The sequence below is a fragment of the Pongo abelii genome, chromosome 1, assembly GCF_028885655.2.
Source record: "Pongo abelii isolate AG06213 chromosome 1, NHGRI_mPonAbe1-v2.0_pri, whole genome shotgun sequence".
NCBI classification, from domain to species: domain Eukaryota; kingdom Metazoa; phylum Chordata; class Mammalia; order Primates; family Hominidae; genus Pongo; species Pongo abelii.
The window spans coordinates 174,473,688-174,492,104 of record NC_071985.2 but is presented as its reverse complement, the minus strand read 5'-3'; the positions used below and the strand labels follow the sequence as shown (position 1 = coordinate 174,492,104).

General features: G+C 40.3%; 1 protein-coding gene and 1 long non-coding RNA gene across 5 annotated transcripts in view; one reads left to right on the top strand and one right to left on the bottom strand.

The window, feature by feature from the left end:
- The window catches only part of LOC134759507 (uncharacterized), a 134,275-nt gene that overhangs the window by 61,676 nt on the left and 54,182 nt on the right, over positions 1-18,417 (top strand). The gene's annotated exons all lie outside the window — the stretch shown is intronic.
- The window catches only part of MYSM1 (Myb like, SWIRM and MPN domains 1), a 44,737-nt gene continuing 38,781 nt past the window's right edge, over positions 12,462-18,417 (bottom strand). For all 4 annotated transcript variants that reach the window (XM_009249710.3, XM_024256018.2, XM_054533977.1 and 1 more), the window contains one exon: positions 12,462-17,834. In XM_009249710.3, the coding sequence (XP_009247985.2) occupies positions 17,676-17,834 (159 nt within the window). In that variant the 3' untranslated portion in view covers positions 12,462-17,675. The remainder of the gene's footprint in view (positions 17,835-18,417) is intronic.

Genomic DNA, 18,417 nt, shown 5'->3' with positions numbered 1-18,417 from the left:
CTGCTTCTCTACTGGCTGAGTCTGGTGGCTTTATAGGCACAGGATGGGAGCTGGGCAGTCTGTAGGTAGTTTTGGAAAAGGCAACATTTGATTGGTAAGAGGACATTATTCAGAAAGAACAAATCAGGAGAGAGTGGGCACACAGGGATGGAAGTTCTCACTTTGGGGCTGCAGGTTTCAGGTGAAACTTGTCAAGCTGATTCTAAAATTAACATGATTTATTAGAGGGCCAAGGTTAGCAAAGGCAATTTTGAAAAAAAGAAAAAAGGAGGAGAACTTGCTGCATCACCTATCAGGACTTATCATAAAGCTCTAGAAACTAAAGTGGTAAGAAATTGTCACAGAAATTGACAGACTAAGGGAACAGAATAGTGAACTCCAAACAGCCAGGCATCTATTGGAATTTGATACTTGCTAGAGGTGGCATTAAAAATCAGTGAAAAAAGGATAGGCTATTCAACAAATGAAATGAGACAATTAGTACACACATTGGGGAAAAATAATACATAAAAATAACATTTTGGCCCTAGTATAGGAAATTAGACCTTCCCACCTAAAATCCCATATGTCATAATGTAAATAATAAAAATATTTTCAGCTCATTGAAAATTTAAAATTTATATATGTGAAATGAAGTCTAAGAAAATTAACAGAGAAGCTGCAGACAGGGAGATAATTTTGCAATGCATATGAACAACAAAAGATATCTAACTCAAATATAAAAAACTGCTGCAAATCTATGAGAAAAGCCAAACAACCTAATATAATGAGCAAGAAAAATGAACAAGTAATTTCCAGGAGAGGAATATGCTATCACCCTCCACAAAAATGAAAAGATGCCCAAGCTCCCCAATCACCAAAGAAGTTAGAATTAAAACAATAATCTAATACCATTTCCTTCCCATCAGACTGGCAAGCATTTAAAAGTCCAGCGATACCAAGTGACACTCTGATGCAGGGGTAACAGGAGTGTCTATGGATAATACAATTTCAAAGAGAAATTTGGCAACCTCGGTAAACTTGGAGTTGCAGATACCTTTTGGCTTTGCAATTCCATCTCTAGGTATACCTCTCAGAGAAACTCACACATGCTCATAGAGTGATGCAAAAAGGTATTAACAACAGCACAGTTTGTGACATCACAAATAATCAGAAATGACCTACGTTTTCATCAAAAGGGAAGAATAACTAAACTGTAGTATGTTTATACAATGGGATGCCATTAAGATGAATGAAACAAATTGACACATATCACTATGGAAAAAAACTATAAACCATCAACAGTAGAGTTTCATAGTTCAGGTTCCCAGACAGACTCTGATACTCTGGTGAGATCTGCATGCAAGAGTTTTATTGGGAAGTACTCTTGGCAACAACACTTGTTTGAGGTGAGGGAGGCAGGATTGTTTGGACACAGGAAAAGCTGAACAGATGCCATCGCCAATCCCATGAGCATCTCTGGAGCTGGCATGTCTCTACTGAGTTGTCCTATTGAGGCAAGGACTCCAGGTATTTGTACTCCTATAGTTACCAGTCATTGGATAACTAGTCATTGGATACCAGCTTCTTTCCGTAGAGGTACAACACTCAGCTGTCTTGGCAGCTGGAGAGACTGGCCCCCTCACCCTGAAGGGCAATCTGGCCATGCACCTCAGTATACACCACAGAGAGAAAATCAGGCAATGCATCAAGAAGATACGTTACTAAGAGGGTTAAGATATTAACAGAGGGTTTCCAGGTAGGCTAGAAGGGAAATGCTCTTTTGACAGAAGATAGAGCACGTACAACATACCAGTCTATGGAAAAGCATGTAGGTGACCTGCTGCCATTGAATGTTTCAATCTTGTTGTCTTTAAGGGGCTCTTTATATATTATGGATTTTAATTGTTAATTTTTTTCACCAGGAAGGGAAAAATATTTTTCCCTTGTGGCTTCTGATTTTTGTGCGTTGCTTGAAAAGCGAGTATTATAAGAATATTCTCCAGTATATTCTTAAGTGATATATTTCTACTGACAACATAGGCCCAACTTCATGGTGAAGGGCAAGACAGCTATTAGAGCCCCCTCTCTGTTCTAAGAGACCCTTCCCTTCCTCAGAGAACCTAAATCAGGAACGATTCCTCGTTCAGGTACTCTACTGTCCTCTGTCTATAGAGGGTACACCTTCCACCTAGCAGGACCTTCACATGCAGCTGCCTCCTTTGGACTGTGTGGATCGACTCTCCACCTGTATTCCAGTTCCTTCCTTTAGCTGGAATGGTTAGAAAACTAACCATTTCAAGTCCCAGAATATCAGAGTTCTGCATGCTGATTGAGTTCTGCCATTTAGATGTTCAGGAGATGTAAAAGGGCAGCGAGGGGGACGTTAGCAAGTGGGACCGTGGAGATGTGAGTTTTCTGGAGAACTGCTTTGTAGGGCCCCTTCATTCACTGGTGACAAGGGCTGCTTGCTTGGCTTCCTGATCCCTGGGTGGTCATAGCCACAGCTTCCCGGTGTTCAGAGGCAGCAGAAATAGTAGTGGTCACTGCAGCAGTGGTAAATTCTTAATTCCAGCAGGCCCTAATGGTGCCCTCAGAGGTTCTAGTTCCCTCAGTTGGACAGCAAGAATCATCTGGTGGTCATTTCTGGCAGCCTTCAGTAGAACCCAGAGCTGTACCCCTTTCCAACGGTTTTATAAGCATCCAATTTCCTGTGTTAAATCCCCTCTTGCATAAAATATTTACATGGTTTCTATTTCCCACACTGAAACTTTGCTGATATGATATCCAAATAAGAAGAGTGGCCGGGCGCGGTGGCTCACGCCTGTAATCCCAGCACTTTGGGAGGCCAAGGCAGGCAGATCACTTGAGGTCAGGAGTTCGAGACCAGCCTGGCCAACATGGCAAAACCCTGAATCTACTAAAAATACAAAAATTAGCCAGGCATGGTGGCACGGGCCTGTAATTCCAGCTACTTGGAAGGCTGAGGCATGAGAATTGCTTGAATCCAGGAGGCAGAGGTTGCAGTGAACCGAGATCACGCCACTGCACTCCAGCCTGGGTGACAGAGTAAGACTCTATCTCTAAAAAATAATAAATAAATAAATATATAAATAAGAATATAAACAACACCACTAGTAATAATAATAATAAATGGAACACTAATAGTAGCTAACATTTATTGAGTACTTGCTCCATTCCAGGCACTGTTCTATATATTTCCATGTATGAACTCATTTAATCCTTGCAACAACCTTGCAAGTTAGGTACTATTAGTGACCCCGTATACATGTGAAGTAACTGAGAAACAGAAAGATTTCCCAAGGTCACACACCTAGCAGTCGCAGAGGTGGATTAAACCTGGGCAATCCTGACGTAAATACCATAAGAATAACAATGGCCAGGAAGGTGTCTTTCTTACATGTCTTCTCTGTTTCTCCCACTAGACTCAGGACTCCCTAGACCCTCATCACTTTAACATTATAAAAGTGCTCTATTAATTACTCATACAGAACCAATATAGGTGGGGCATGGTGGCTCACATCTGTAATCCCAGCACTCTGAGAGGCCGAGACAGGAAGATCGCTTCAGCCCAGGAGTTCGAGACCAGCCTGGGCAACATGGCAAAACCCCATCTCTACAGAAAGTGCAAAAATTAGCCAGGCATGGTGGCATATGCCTGTAGTCTCAGCTACTTGGGGGGCTAAGGCAAGAGGATCACTTGAGCCCAGGAGGTTGAGACTGCAGTGAGCCGTGATTGTGCCACTGTACTCCAGCCTGAGTGACAGAGGGAGACCCTGTCTCAAAAAACAAAACAAAACAAATCTGATTAGAGAAAATGCAATCTTATTTATTATAGCTGATATTCAATCTCTTCTCAGAATCTACATTGCAAAACCAGCTCAGCAAGCTCTAGACTATGCCTTCCCTAAATCAGATCCAAATCAGTGACAGAAAACTGTATCTATTGACATAAGGAAGAAATCATCAGGCTTTTACGTGCTCCAGAGAGCTCCAGAAAGACAGGTCAGATCTGGGCTTAACCTTGGGGTTGAAATTCATTTAGGAGTAATTCTGGAACAGTCGTCTCCAGTAAGAAATGTTTCCTTCTCTTACCCCTGTGTCATCAGCTCAGGTCTTCCAGGGTGAAGTGAAGATGATGTTGGCTATTCTAACTGCCTTTATTGATCATGAATCTGCCTGGATAAAGCAGGACTTTGGCTCTGGATGCGCAGGGCTCTGGAGAAACTTGACAAGGACTGTTAGAGAGGATTGGCAACAGGTCACAGGGAAGAGCTTGGGTTCTGGCTTAGATTTCAGGTCCTGGTGGGAGGCCCCAGGGGCAGGAAACAACATGTGGACTTAGAGATGTGTCTGGTAGACAGGTGCTAGAATTGGGGTTTAGGTGGGGCCTTATCCACCAGATGGTTATTAGGATTGGGGTGGGAGTTCTAGAACAGTCCCCAACCTTTTTGGCATTAAGGACTGGTTTCATGGAAGATAATTTTTCCATGGACCGGGGATTAGGGGACGGTTTTGGGTTGAAACTGTTCTACCTTAGATCATCAGGCATTAGATTCTCATAAGGAGCGCACAACCTTGCATGCACACTTCACAATGTGCTCTTGAGAATCTGATGCCACCACTGATGTGAGAGGTGGAACTCAGGCGGTAATGCTCACCGCTGCTCACTTCCTGCTGTGTGGCCCAGCTCCTAACAGGCCACGGACTGGTACCGGTCCACAGCCTGGGGTTTGGGAGAACCCGTTTTAGAGGAATCTGTGGCTGGGATGACTAGATACTAAAGACTCCAGAGCCCAAGATGTTCTATGTCTCACTCCTTCCCTACTAAAGTCAAAATGGATCCCAGAATATCCAGAAGGGCTGAGTCTGAGTAGGAGGGTGAAAGGTGCCAAGTGGTTCCAGCTTTCAAGGCCAGTGGGCATTTGGTCATTGGGTCAGGCCCTCAGTTATACTGCATGCCCACTTGGACACTCTGGAAAGTTGGTCTTTCCCCACGTGCCCTGTGGTCATGGCTTGAAGACGAATCCCTTCCCACAAGAGCAGAGAAACTTCCATTCTGGCTGATCACCCTCTGGCCTGTTTCTAGAATCTGACTCCACATCTCTGTTAACGGCACCTCGTCTCCCATCTCTCTTAGTCTTGTCAATTCCTGCCTGGCTGTCGCTCCTGCTTGCAGGCAGGATCCAGGGTCTTTCCAATCCACCTCCAAAATTTCCATCTGTCTCCCTCTCATTGCTTTTTCTTTTCTGATTATAAAAATAATGTGGCCAGGCACAGTGGCTGATGCCTATAATCTCAACATTTTGGGAGGCTGAGGCAAGACGATCACTTTAGGAATTCAAGACCAGTCTGGGCCACATAGTGACACCCTGTCCTACAAAAAAATTAAAAGTTAGCCAGGAATGGTGGTGCATGCCTTTAGTCACTGCTACTTGGGAGGCTGAGGTGGGAGGACCGCTTGAGCCCAGGAGTTCAAGCCTGTGGTGAACTATGGTAACACCACTGCACTGCAGCCTGGGCAACAGAGTGAGACCCTGTCTCTTTAAAAATAATAATAATATATGCTAATCAAAGGGAATGTAGAAAATATAGAAAAGCATGCTGGATTTGGGTTAATGGATTGGTCATGCACAATGAAATTCCATGCCCTCCTGAAACATCACTCAAGCACAGCAAGGTAGTAGGGGGGCATTGTTTTGAGAGACGTGACAATAATGAATCAATGCATGGGGTCTGACTTAGCAGGTCTGGAGAGTGGGAGTAGCAGACCCTCAAGAAGTGACCTGATTTACCTTGTGGAACCCCTAAAGCTCAAGAATTTGTAGCACCAGGGACATCTGGAATTGGGGATGCCAGTGGGGCTAGAATGATGACAGCTGGTAGAAAGTGGGTTGTGGGTTTAAGGCCAGGCATGGTGGCTCACGCCTGTAATCCCAGCACTTTGGGAGGCTGCGGGGGGAGGATCACTTGAGGTCAGGAGTTGGAGACCAGCCTGGCCAACATGGTGAAACCCCATCTCTACTAAAAATACAAAAATTAGCCAGGCGTGGTGGTGAATGCCTGTAATCCCAGCTACTCAGGAGGCTGAGGCAGGAGAATCACTTGAACTTGGGAGGCAGAGGTTGCAGTGAGCCGAAATCACACCACTGCACTCCAGCCCGGGTGGCACAGTGAGACTCTGTCTCAAACACACACACATACACACACACACACACACACACACACACACACACACAGAAAGTGGGTTTAAGATGTAGTTATCCCTTAGTGGCTTCCTGCTTCCTTAACAGGCTACTGACCATCCCACCCCCAAGAGGGTGGTCGCTGCCTGGTCAGTCTCTGGAGAAAGTGAAACAGAACCTTTCTGGAGTGGGGGAAAATGGGAGGATTAGGTGAAAGTTTACATGCTCAATTTTGAGGTGTCTATATCTTTTCTCCTACTTGGCTCCCCAGGGATCTGGAAGCCAAGCTTAAAACTTGGGTGAGAGATTGGGCAGACATTGGAAATGAACAGGGCCAGCCATAAGGGCCACTGTACTTCCCAGTGCCTCCTCCCTTCAGCCAAATCGGCTCTGCTTGGTTCCTTCCTTCCTTCCCTCTCTTCCTCCGTCTCTCTCTCTCTCTTTCTAGATGTAATTCATAGATCATCAAGTTCACCATTTTTAAGTGTGGTTTTTAGTATCTGGAGTGGTTTTTGGTATATTCACAAGGTTGTACAACCGTCACCATCACCACTAATTCCAGAACATGTCATCACCCCAAAAAGACATCCTGTATCCATTAGCAGTCACTCCCCAATCCCTTCTTCCCACCTGAGACTCTGGCAACTTCTAATCTACTTTTTCTATCTATGATTTGCTTATTCTGGAAATTTTCTAGAAATGGAGTAATACAATATGTGGTCATTTATGTCTGACTTCTTCACTGAGCATAATGTTTTCAAGGCTCATTAATGTTGTAATATATGTCAGTGCTTTATTTCTCTTTGTGGCTGAATAATAATTCCATTGTATGGATAGACCACATTTAATTTATCCATTTATCAGTTGATATCCAGTTGGGTTTTTTCTATTTTTTGGTTATTACTTGTTTTATATGCTTGGTTTTAATGCAAGATTTGTTTTCAACAGCGATTTCTAGCTAAATAAAAGTCTGAATACTACTGGCTTAGAGAAACCTTTTCATTTTAGGATTTGAAGATGTTGGCTGTTGATTGCCTGAATCTCTTTCCATGAAGAACATGAATGCACCCCTCTTTAAAATAGCATTGGACACCCTGGGGGACCTGACCTCATGTCCACATCCCCTTCTGTGGCCCCCGACTCCTAGCCACACACGATGCACACCAGCCTCATGGAAATCTACACTTCTTGGCACTGTGCCACTGCTTCCGGGGCACCTTCTGCCTAGAGTGCCTTTTCTCTCTTCTCTTCCTGTCCAGATCTGGCTATTTCACCAAGAAAGCTTTTGACCAGAAATCCAGGGCTCCTATTGTACAGCCCTGCCTCTCTGCAAAACTAGAAGGAACTTCATGCCACATGGAGCCCTGTAGGTCCCACAGCTTGTCCCAGTTCCCTGGATCAGGAGGGAAGGCTCTTGAACGTGTAAACCCCAGGGGCATGGCAAAATCCTTTCCTTCTCCTTTTGCAGCAACAAAAGGCCCCCAAGCCCTCCAAATGTCTGCTTTTTAGCGTTGCTATTTTGGTTGTATTGTTGTTCTCCCTTCTAAGGAGGAGAGGGTAACTAACTGCATTCTGGGTCTGCCCAGAGTATGATATATCATCCTCCACTGGGCCCTGGGTAGAGAAGCTGGGCTGCATTGATTTCCTGGGTGAAACAGAAGTGCAATTCACAGGCATCTTTCAAAGTGGAGAAAGGCCCTGGGTGTGGGCTGGAGCTGGACTTGTCTCTCCTGGCTCCCCTCAGCCAGGGCTGTGGATGATGCACGTAGTCCTGTTTGCCTGACAGAAAAATCACTTGCCCAGAAAATGCAGAACCCATCCCACTGCTGGACCTCAAATCCAGCATGACTAAGGCACCTTAGTCATCTTTAAATGGATTCTACCCTTTTGCCTGTTTTGTTTTTCTGTTTTTTGGGGTTTTTTTTTTCATTTTGTTTTTCATGTATAAACCCCACAGAAGAGAACACAAGGTGATGGATGAAAATGTTTGAGCAGTTGCTACCCCCCGCCACAACCCAGCTCATAGTGGTAAAAATACTCAGGATATAAAGTGGTAACACTGCTGATGCCTCATAATTACCCAAGTTATGTTGCACTTTTGATTAGAAAATGCAATTATGTTTATAGTGTTATAATCTCACCTGCCTTTGTGTTTTTGAGAAAATTGCAAGAGAATACCTCTCCTGGAGTAGGCTGCCCTTGCTAATTAGTTGATTCATGTCTCTTGAAGTGCTCATTGCACTTAAGCTAATGAAGAGATGCGGCTTCTCCGGGGCTCTCAGCTCCCACCTAGACTCTGGGGCTTGTTTTTCAGAACAAACAGCTTTGTCTCAGTTATTTTCTACTCCTCACAGGAAATCCAGCAACTGATTGTCATAGAACTGATTTTTTTCCCAAGAATCCGCCTTCCATTCTTTCTTTTTGCTTTCTTTCACTTATTCAATTATTTATCCATTTATCAAGCTGCCATCAATTAAGTGCCTTCCTAATCTATGCTAGGTATTATACTAGGCATTGGGGATATGAAGTGTGAGAAGGCAGGGTCCAAGCCCTTCAGAAGCTCCGTCTCATAGAAGTAGTAGGAAAGAAAAGAGACAAGCAGAAGGCAGTGTGACTGGGGCCGAGATAAGAACAGGGTGTGAGAGGGGCCCAGTCAACCCCATCTGGAATGAATGAAGACTCAAGGCAGGCAGGCTTCCAGGTGGAAGTGATGTTTGAGCTGAATTTTGGAGAAAGTTGAGACCAGGAAGGTGTGTTGTTCAAGCATGGGGTAAGGGGTGAGCCTGCAGGGGTGAAGCTGCCCATTTTGGATTTGTCTAATTCAAGATGGGCAGTTGAAATGGGTTGAGTGGCTAGGGCAAAAAGCACAGGCAGGAGTGTGTGTGTGTGTGTGTGTGTGTGTGTGTGTGTGTGTATTTGAAGGCAGGAGTGGCAGGAGGTTAGGCTAGAGAGGGGTGTGTGTGTGTGTGTGTGTGTGTGTGTGTATTTGAAGGCAGGAGTGGCAGGAGGTTAGGCTAGAGAGGGGTGCATCGTAAGGGTCTTCTGTGCTTCCGTGTCAGGAGTGGTGCAGAAAGCTCGCCAAGCCGTTAAAAAGCTTTTAGCAGCTGGGCACAGTGGCTCACGCCTGTAATCCCAGCACTTTGGGAGTCCAAGGCGGGTGGATCACGAGGTCAGGGGTTCAAGACCAGCCTGGCCAACATGGTAAAACCCCATCTCTACTCAAAATACAAAAATTAACTGGGCATGGTGGCACACGGCTGTAATCCCCGCTACTCAGGAGGCTGAAGCAGAAGAATGGCTTGAACCTGGGAGGCGGAGGTTGCGGTGAGCCGAGATCACACTACTGCACTCCAGCCTGGGCAATAGAGTAAGACTCCATCTCAAAAAAAAAAAAAAAAAAAAAAAAAGCTTTAAGCACAGAAATGATGTGCTCAGATTTATGCTTCATAAAGAAAAAAAAAATCCCTCTGGCTTCAGTGTAGAGGATGGAGGGGGACCTGTTGGAAGCAGGAAGATTAATTACCTTTGACAATGCAAGAGGCTCTTATGAAATAGAGAATAGAGAACCATGTCAGAGCAAAATTTCTATCCATAAGGTCTATTCCTTCTGTTGTCTGGGTAACAGACAATCCCTTGGTATCATCTACCATGTTTGGGTAAAGCATGACACAGGACCTATGAGCACAGGATTTCTTTTGTTGTTCAGAGAAGGCAAGGATTGCCATGAGGGGTGACCCGAGATCACAGGGTAAGGAATACACACACTTTGACTTCCCAATCTGGCTTTGACTGGGTCTGTGACTCGGACTTGGGTATCAGTTCTCCCATCTCAAAGTGAGGAGACTAAACCAAATTGTTCCTAAGTTTCTTCCAGCTCTGAAATGAATAACGTAATAGCTTAATGAGCTGGCTTTAGAATTATGTATGAATCTGAATTCTCTCTGCCACTTCTGGCTGCATGACGTTGGGCAAGTTACTTAAACACTCTCTATGGCTAAGTTTAAAAAGGGGTAGTAAGATTCTTCTTGCAAGGTTGTGAAAACTAAATGTGACACTGTATGTAAAGCATTTTTACACTGTATCTATGTATAATAGATGGCTGTTACTATTATAAACAAAAGTGAAGATAGTTTACCTGGAGATACTATGAAACAAGGAAACTCATCCCTAGATCATACAATGTCAAGGAACTAGAAAAGTGAATGTATTAGTGCTTACAAATTCAGCTACACGCGCAGTCTTTTCTGCCTCTTAGGTTAGCCAACAGTACTGGGCTGAGATGGTAGTGCTGATACACTGTGACAGAGCACCCTCTAGTGGCCGTAAACATTAACATTTTCATTACGATTATTGAAGAACATGGCTTTGTGGACATGCATGCAAACATCGAGGATGTGAGTTTGTTACTCTTAGATAATGCCAATAAAGCGAATAAAGTCTCACAAATTATACCACTTCTAATAGTAATTCCTTAGTCAACTGTTCCACAAAAATCATGTTCTGGGCATCGATAAGATCTTGCAGTTCTAAAAGAGACAATTACATTTTAAATTAACACATATTAACATTTGAATCGCACATAAAATACTGAGTAGTTCTTTATGAGACTGAAAAATAATGTAACATCACTCAAAAGGACGGTGCAATAGCACTTGGGTTAGGTGGCAGAGCTGGGGTCTTTCTAGGGGCGATCTTGCTACAAACTTGGCTGTGACTTTCGGCAACTTGCTTCATTTTTGGGAACCTGTTTCCTATTAAAATATAGAACTGTAAGCCTAAACAATCCTTTTTCCAGCTTTAAAATTCTCTGAATTAAGGGGGATAAGTTATCCATTTTAATATAGAGCTCTGGTTTCAAAGAAATTTGATGTCAACTTTTATGAACATGGGGGTCTCAAGTACAGTAGTTTAAAGACCATGCAAAGACAAGTTTACACTATTTTAGAAAATCAATCCAAGCCATCTGTAGCAGAGATAGCTAGTCACTAACAAAGATTCATATTTCTTTTCCATAGCGTAGAAATTTGCAAAAGTACCTGTCCAATCAGGACTCCATTTAGCGGCTCCCTTTGTATTCAGGTGGGACCGTATGTTTAGTTCTTCCCAAAGGAATAGCAAAAACCATGTGTATTTCCAAGTACTTAAGTACCAGGTGCGTGACCCTCCACTCTTCCTCGTTCCCCTTGTCCTCCAATGGATAACACTAATGTGAAAGGAATCTATTGAAGATGAGCTGCCCGGGAGGGCCACCCAATCAGAAATACCTGCATTGGATTTACTATTTATTTCTTGTACTTTGCCACCTAAATTATTATCATTTAGGTGCCTGAGTTCAAACTGGTTCTATAACAAGACAGAATATGCCTGTACTACTCTAAGGAAAATTAGCTTATAGGAATAAAAATTTTTATGCAGATACTAACAAAATTTAAAGGGTGCATAGTTGATCTAGCAACTAAGGTTCTATGACTCTTCCGAGAAGTATTAACTGTGTAAAAGAAAAAAAATATATTTTTAACAGAAAAATGGAAACAACCTGAAGTTCAACGGAAAACAGATCAAATAAATTAAGACAAATATATACTGCAGAATACTATGTACTTACTGTAAAGGATGAATAGACTTTAGGCACCAACATGCAAAGATGTCCTCAATGAGAATTATAGAAGTTAAAGATATACAGTATGATTCTGTTGGGTTTTTAAAAAAATTTATAGGTTTTGCATAAAGACTGGAAAGTTGAAGATGAATAAATGAGTGAATATTGCTTTTAAGGTAGATTTTCACTTCCTTTACACCTTCTACAGCCTTTATTTGACAGAATGTGTATTGCTTTCATAATGAATATCTTCATATACTCTACCCTTTAACCAAAACTCTCGCCATTCTACTCCTTACCCCCACAGCTATGCTAAACACTTCTCTCTGGAGCATCCTCCCACAAATGCTATTTAACCAAATCTGATTAGGCAGCTTCTCTTCCCCAGAAATTGATCTCACTGCTCATATTCCAGAGAATTTTCTATTTGTTTAACCATCCATCACCCTGGAAGTCTTTTTGCATCTCAGTGTCTTAGCTATTCATGTTGGGCTTTATCTGTTTTCCCACTTACTAGATAAGGCCTCTTGTGGGTAGAAATCAAGATTTCCTCATCTTTGCTTCCCCACAGTGTTCTATATAATAGATGCTCAACAAATCTTTGATAAATTAAAATGTGGCATTTTTTTTGCAATTCAATGTGTATATTGCTAATAATTTAGAAAGAATCCAAATGATCACTTTATTTTCAAAATTTTATTTTTATGGAATTTTCAGCATGTTTAAACTTAATTTTTAGAACAAAATCCAAAAGCTTAAAATCAGATGTTTTATAATGTGTCACAATTAAGTATGGAGAGTTCTGTCATTTTTGAGGATAATCTTTCATAATTCTTAAAATGCAGATATTTACAATATTTTTAAATACAGACATATACAACATGGCATATTTAAATGTACAAAACAGTTGAAATTATATTTTATTACAGAACATTCCAAAATTCAAACTAATTTTTAAAAGTCCACAAACACTGATAGCATTTGGAAAAAAATAGCAACAAGTTTATCAATAACCATGCAGTATGTTTAGTAACTAACTTACACACAACACATAATTTACATGTCAAATCCACAAATCTAAAGATATATGACTGATCTATTTAACTCACGCTAGAATCTAAATACTATTTTATAATTCATAGGTTTAAACACATGTTTTACAGTAATCTATGAAACAGGAATATAAACTATGAAAACATATTTAACTGACTTAAGAGACGAGGAAACGTCAAAAATAGCAAATCGGGCATTTTTTTCCCTGAAATTAAAGTTCTTATGAATACCTTCATAAACACCAAAGGAAGAAAATAAAAACAACTCAGATACCATAACTTAATTTTACCTTCTCAAACTTCTGTTTAGAGCTCTTGGCATAATCACAGCTCCCCTGGGATATTTTTATTTTTTCCTGATTTAGTGGAGACAACATATTTATTCCCTCCCTTGTTCCAGCAAAAATGTAAGGTGGCTTAAAAGACAGACTAAGAATATACTAGAAAGTATAATTATAGGTTAAATAAAAAAGAAAAAAGAGAAAGCAGAACTTGGGGGAATAGCACATGAAGCCATTTAAGAAAAGGTCAGGAAATACATCCTAAAGTATATTACATTATTCTCCCACAGAGATTTTCCGGAAATATTGCAAAATACATTAATTTGTAAGAAAACTAATATTAAAGTACTGGTAAACTACAGATGCTGATCAAATTTGTTAAATTATTTATTTACCCTGACGAAGCAGATGATTATAAAAATGTGTGTGCTTTTCTTTGTGCTTGGATAAAAGAAGTTTTCCTAAATACCATATATTGGTAGTGTATAGGTGGAAAAAAAAAAAAAATTTGGGCACCCTTACCGAATTTCTACTGAGAATTCCATCAACTGCTGTCTGCTGATTTGCAACTGGATAGCTTCAACTCAGGTGCTCATGTGTGACACGGCTGTTTTGTGAGCACAAAACAGAGCAGCATCAATTCCAGGGCATCCTGACTATTGGTTCCTTCAGCTCACCTCATCAGGACCCAGCAAGAGAAATGGGAGGAAGGTAATGCAGAGGAGACCTGCTCAGGTTGGCATGTTGAGGCCACAGTCTCCTCTGTTGGATTGAGAGCTGCAGAGGCTCTGACTGTGCTTACGGTCTGCATGTCACAGACCTCAACCCCACTCCTAGGGGCAGGGAAGGAATGGTATGGACAGAAGACTGGGAGCAGCATTAAATAGCTTCATGGAAACATGCATCGTCTGTCCATCTCTATTCTACAGGCCTAGCTTTCAACAAATAATAGAAAGAAGGGTCTTGTATCTATATGCTGAGAAGTAAGAATGGAGGGAGTGACGATGAAGGAAAGGGTTTGTGGGAAATGGAGAGGAAAGAAAGGTAGTAGGATGTTTCCCTTTCAAGTGTGACACGAGTTTCAAAACTACAGATTAGGGACTGACCAGAACAAAAATATCTGAAGACTAAAACAAACCACTGCCTCCTATCTTTTTTGAGGATGAATGGTCCCAAGTAATCCTCGTGAGTTTTGGTTAGGTTGGGAAGGAAGGAAGTTCAAGTCTATAGATCTATAGTGCTCTTGGATGGAGTGGCAAAGGCTTCCCCAAGGACTGTAGTGGTGGGAGAAGGGGACAGAATAATGACTGCTATTTTTCCAATGATGCCCTTCAGAATACAGGCAATGCCAACTTATCCATTAGGCACAGTACCTAAGGCCCACAGTTTTTTAGAAGCCCACAAAAATGTTTTAATTTTTTTTAGCCTCATAAGAAAAAACTGAACTTCTAAACAAAATGTTTTAATCTAAAATATTAATACATTCATTTCATACAAACACGATTGTAAAATATCACTTTTAATTTTGTATGGAAGAAGGGGTCTAAGATGGCAAAACTATCTAGGGTCCACAAGAATCATAATGCAGCTCTGAATACAGGGTCAAACAAATTGTAACTGAAGCAATATAACTTGAACTGGAAACTGAAGATAATTTAAAAGGATTAGAGAAGAATGGTCAAGGCTAAAATAACGGAGATGGAGAGTCTCAGCTTACTGATCCTGTTCCACTGTTTTTTCTTTTCTTGAATGTTACTTTGGAATTAGATTAAGTCTAATATTGGGGAAGCACTAGTGTCTATTTCCATTAGCCAAGCCAGAAAAAAAAAAAAAAAAAAGCTCATTATTTTATAGTCATTGTGCAATAAAAGACAGAATCAGGATGAAGACACCTGCATGTCTTTAAGTCCTTTAGTCCTTTCTCCACTTCTGTAAACATTATTAAAGGCAGGTGTTCCTTTGAGACCCTGCCTCCTGAACTTCCTGTATCATAGGCCCCCTCAGTTCTAGACTTCCTCTGTGCTTCTACAAGGCCCTGGCTCCATTATCCTCGATAGTAGCCCAAGGCTGGTAGTGCCAGCAATGTGGGTACCTGTGGTTGCAAAATTGTTTTAAGAATATGACAAAAGAAAAAGGAAGCAGAGAAAATGATGGAGGAAGAGAGAAAGAAGTAACCAATTTTAACATACTAAAATTATACTGTCAAAAAAATGGGGAAGGATTTATATACTAATTGTGTTTTTTTTTAAATAGTAGCACTGAGATATTTGTACTTCACACTTCTCTGTATTTTAAAATATACTTTACAAGACAAATGTACTCTATAGTCAGAAAATACTAAGTATTATTTTGAAAATTGTGCTCTCAAGGCCCCAAACTCTTGACAAGTATCAACCTTGAGATCCTCACAATATGGCTTAGATTAGCAAATATGGTTAAACATTGGCACACACGGCAGGGAGACTCAGATTTGAGAGCAGAACTTTTAACAATTTCCATTACTTCCCATCACCCAAATTCATCAGTATTATAGGGAAATGTCAATCAAGAAAGCTAGTATAAAACACTTTTTAGTATTTGTTCCCCAATATATCATGAGGAAACAGGTCAAAAGGAAGATGAGTACAAAGGAATCAATCACTGCCTTTCACAGAATCATGCAACTTCGGAGCGTGGAAGAGAATACTAAGCCACAAAATTCAGGCCCTTGATTTACCGGTGAGGAGCATGGGATCCAGGTTATGTGTTTTGATTAAGGTCACACTGCAAAGTTGGTAACAGAGTTAGGGTAAGAGCTCAGGTTTCCTGACTTTTGGTATAGTTCCTCTTACATTCTCAGCCCTCAAATTAATTGTTTTATAAGCTATACTTCATTGTTTATCCTAAGTGCACACAGAGAAATGGAAAAATACTACCCCCCTTTTTTTTAAATGTATGTTAATTTGGAAACTGTATTAACTAAAAATATAAACTTCACATGAGTAGTCCAACGATTAGAATGAACAATAAAATTTTAGTTCTGGAAGGACATTAAACTAGACTTCAGTTACACAAGAATTAAGGCTCAGGGAAAGTAAACTATATCTCCCCAAATGACAAAGTTGAGACAAGAACCAGGTCACCTAAAGCTGGCTCACTGCTTCTTCCAATACTCCCTATTCTTCATTGGCTATTGATTACAAACAAAGCAAAATATAGAATCAATCTCATTTAGATATAAGGAAACATAAGTAAGAATGTTTGGTGAATAGGTATAAATCAATTCTCTGACAACTAAGAAATAAACTAAAATCTACTGAATTTCAATAAATGAGGCAGCATGACTGCTTATTTTATTTTAAAATCGGCTTAAATGCAGATCATAATTCTGAGTTTTGGTGTCATTTGAAGATGATGTAAGGCTTAACAAATGTAAAACAAAATTCTAATGTTTAAAATTCTCTAGATCAGGGGTTGGAGAATAATAGCCAACAGCCTATGTTTTATGAGGCCTGTGAGTTAACAATGGTTTTTATCGTTTTAAAGGGCTGTAAAAAAAAACCACACACACACACAAAGAAGAATGTCTCGTAGACATCATATGTGGCCTGAAAAGCCAAAATTATTTACAAACTGGCCCTTTACATTAAAAAAGTTCACTGACCTCCATTATAGATTCAGAAAGCATATGAAACTGGGCTGAATATGTAATATGTCCTGAAAGGCTTGTTTTAAAAATTAAATCTCTGATTTATTCCAGCTTTATTATCATTTGCCTCTTTCTCCTAATAGTAGGCAGTAGAAAAAAACAGTTTGAGTTATGATTACCTATGTTCCAGTTAAATGAGGTTTTATCACACCTACTAATGTAAGTGGACACACAATTGAAGCTAATTATTTTATGTGTGTAAAATTAGTTAAAAATTTTCAGATAGCTGAGAAAATGGCGTATCTTATGATACTGTTGCTATACAACGAGATGGAAGCAAGTATCTATGATTAGAAACTGGTAATCTAGTTCTCTCCTTTGGGTTTTTCCTGTTTTTAAGATTTTCTTGTCATGCCTCTCCTGGCCTCCTGTTAGATTTATTAATCAGTAGTTCTAAACCATATTAATTATCTCAGTGACCACCCATCCATATCTCATTTATAGCCATAAACAAATCTCACCAGAACATATGTGAAGAATGGAAGTGCTTTTAAATGAAATATGAGATACCACAATGGAACATAAATGACTAGTTCAGGGAAGAAATGACTTAGAGACATAGTCCAAATCCCAAGCTGAACACAACAGTAAAGCCGACAAGGTTGCTAAGTTTCACAGCCTACAGCATTGCTCAGTAAAGGACTACAACACCGTGGTGGACCCTGGTTTGCAGAACACTTTGATAATCACTATATGAAAACAAATTTGTATCTCTTCCTTTTCACATGATTTACGTGGCAAAGTTTGGATTTTGTGAAATAGAGAAAAAATACCAAAGCTGTGCCAATGTTAACTACAATCGCTTCAAGGTTATAACTTTGAAAGTAAGATCTACTGTGTCAAGATTAAAATGTCTTAACTTTAAAATAATCACATTAACAATTCCTTTGTACAGTTCTCTTCGGTTACTCCATTCTCTTGGTTGCTTTTATAATTGGAAAGAAACAAATTTTCTATTTCAGTCAAGAATTCTTCAGCCATAAAGCAATTGGTCACTTTGCTCAGAGTCTTCCTCATACACTCCAAAAGCTAGTTGAAAAGAAAAGTTTTATATTTAAATACAGAAGAGTATGAAGGTTTGCGTTACTATCACTATTTTGTCCCTTTCCAGACCTCACATTTCCTAATGCTCAAATGAGAAACACTCTCCTTAAAAATGGTTGAAGATTAACTTGTGTTTAATAGTCACAGAGCTGGAATGTAGGAAATTGCTGCTGAGGAACACTCAGCTTAGTACTTTTATGATTTTACATAAGGAGACAAACCTGAGATTGTTTATGTGATGCTTTCTACTTTGGACGTATTTGTGACTTTTCTCCATTACACTTACAAAGCAAAATAATCCTGAGCATACACACACACAAAAATCTAGGTACATAAAAACATAGGATTCTGCATTTCAAAATGAGGATGCTAGCTAGAGTCTGTTTCCTTGGAAATGTGCATATACTTTTTCAACAACACACAAAAAAGTGGATATAACAGAAAGGAGTAAAAAATATTAAAAAGAAACTTAATGTTTAAATTTTCTATCCCCAATTGCTATTTAGAAAAAGACAAATGTTGCACACTTACTAGCCTTCAATCATTACAGATGTAAAACCTAGATGTG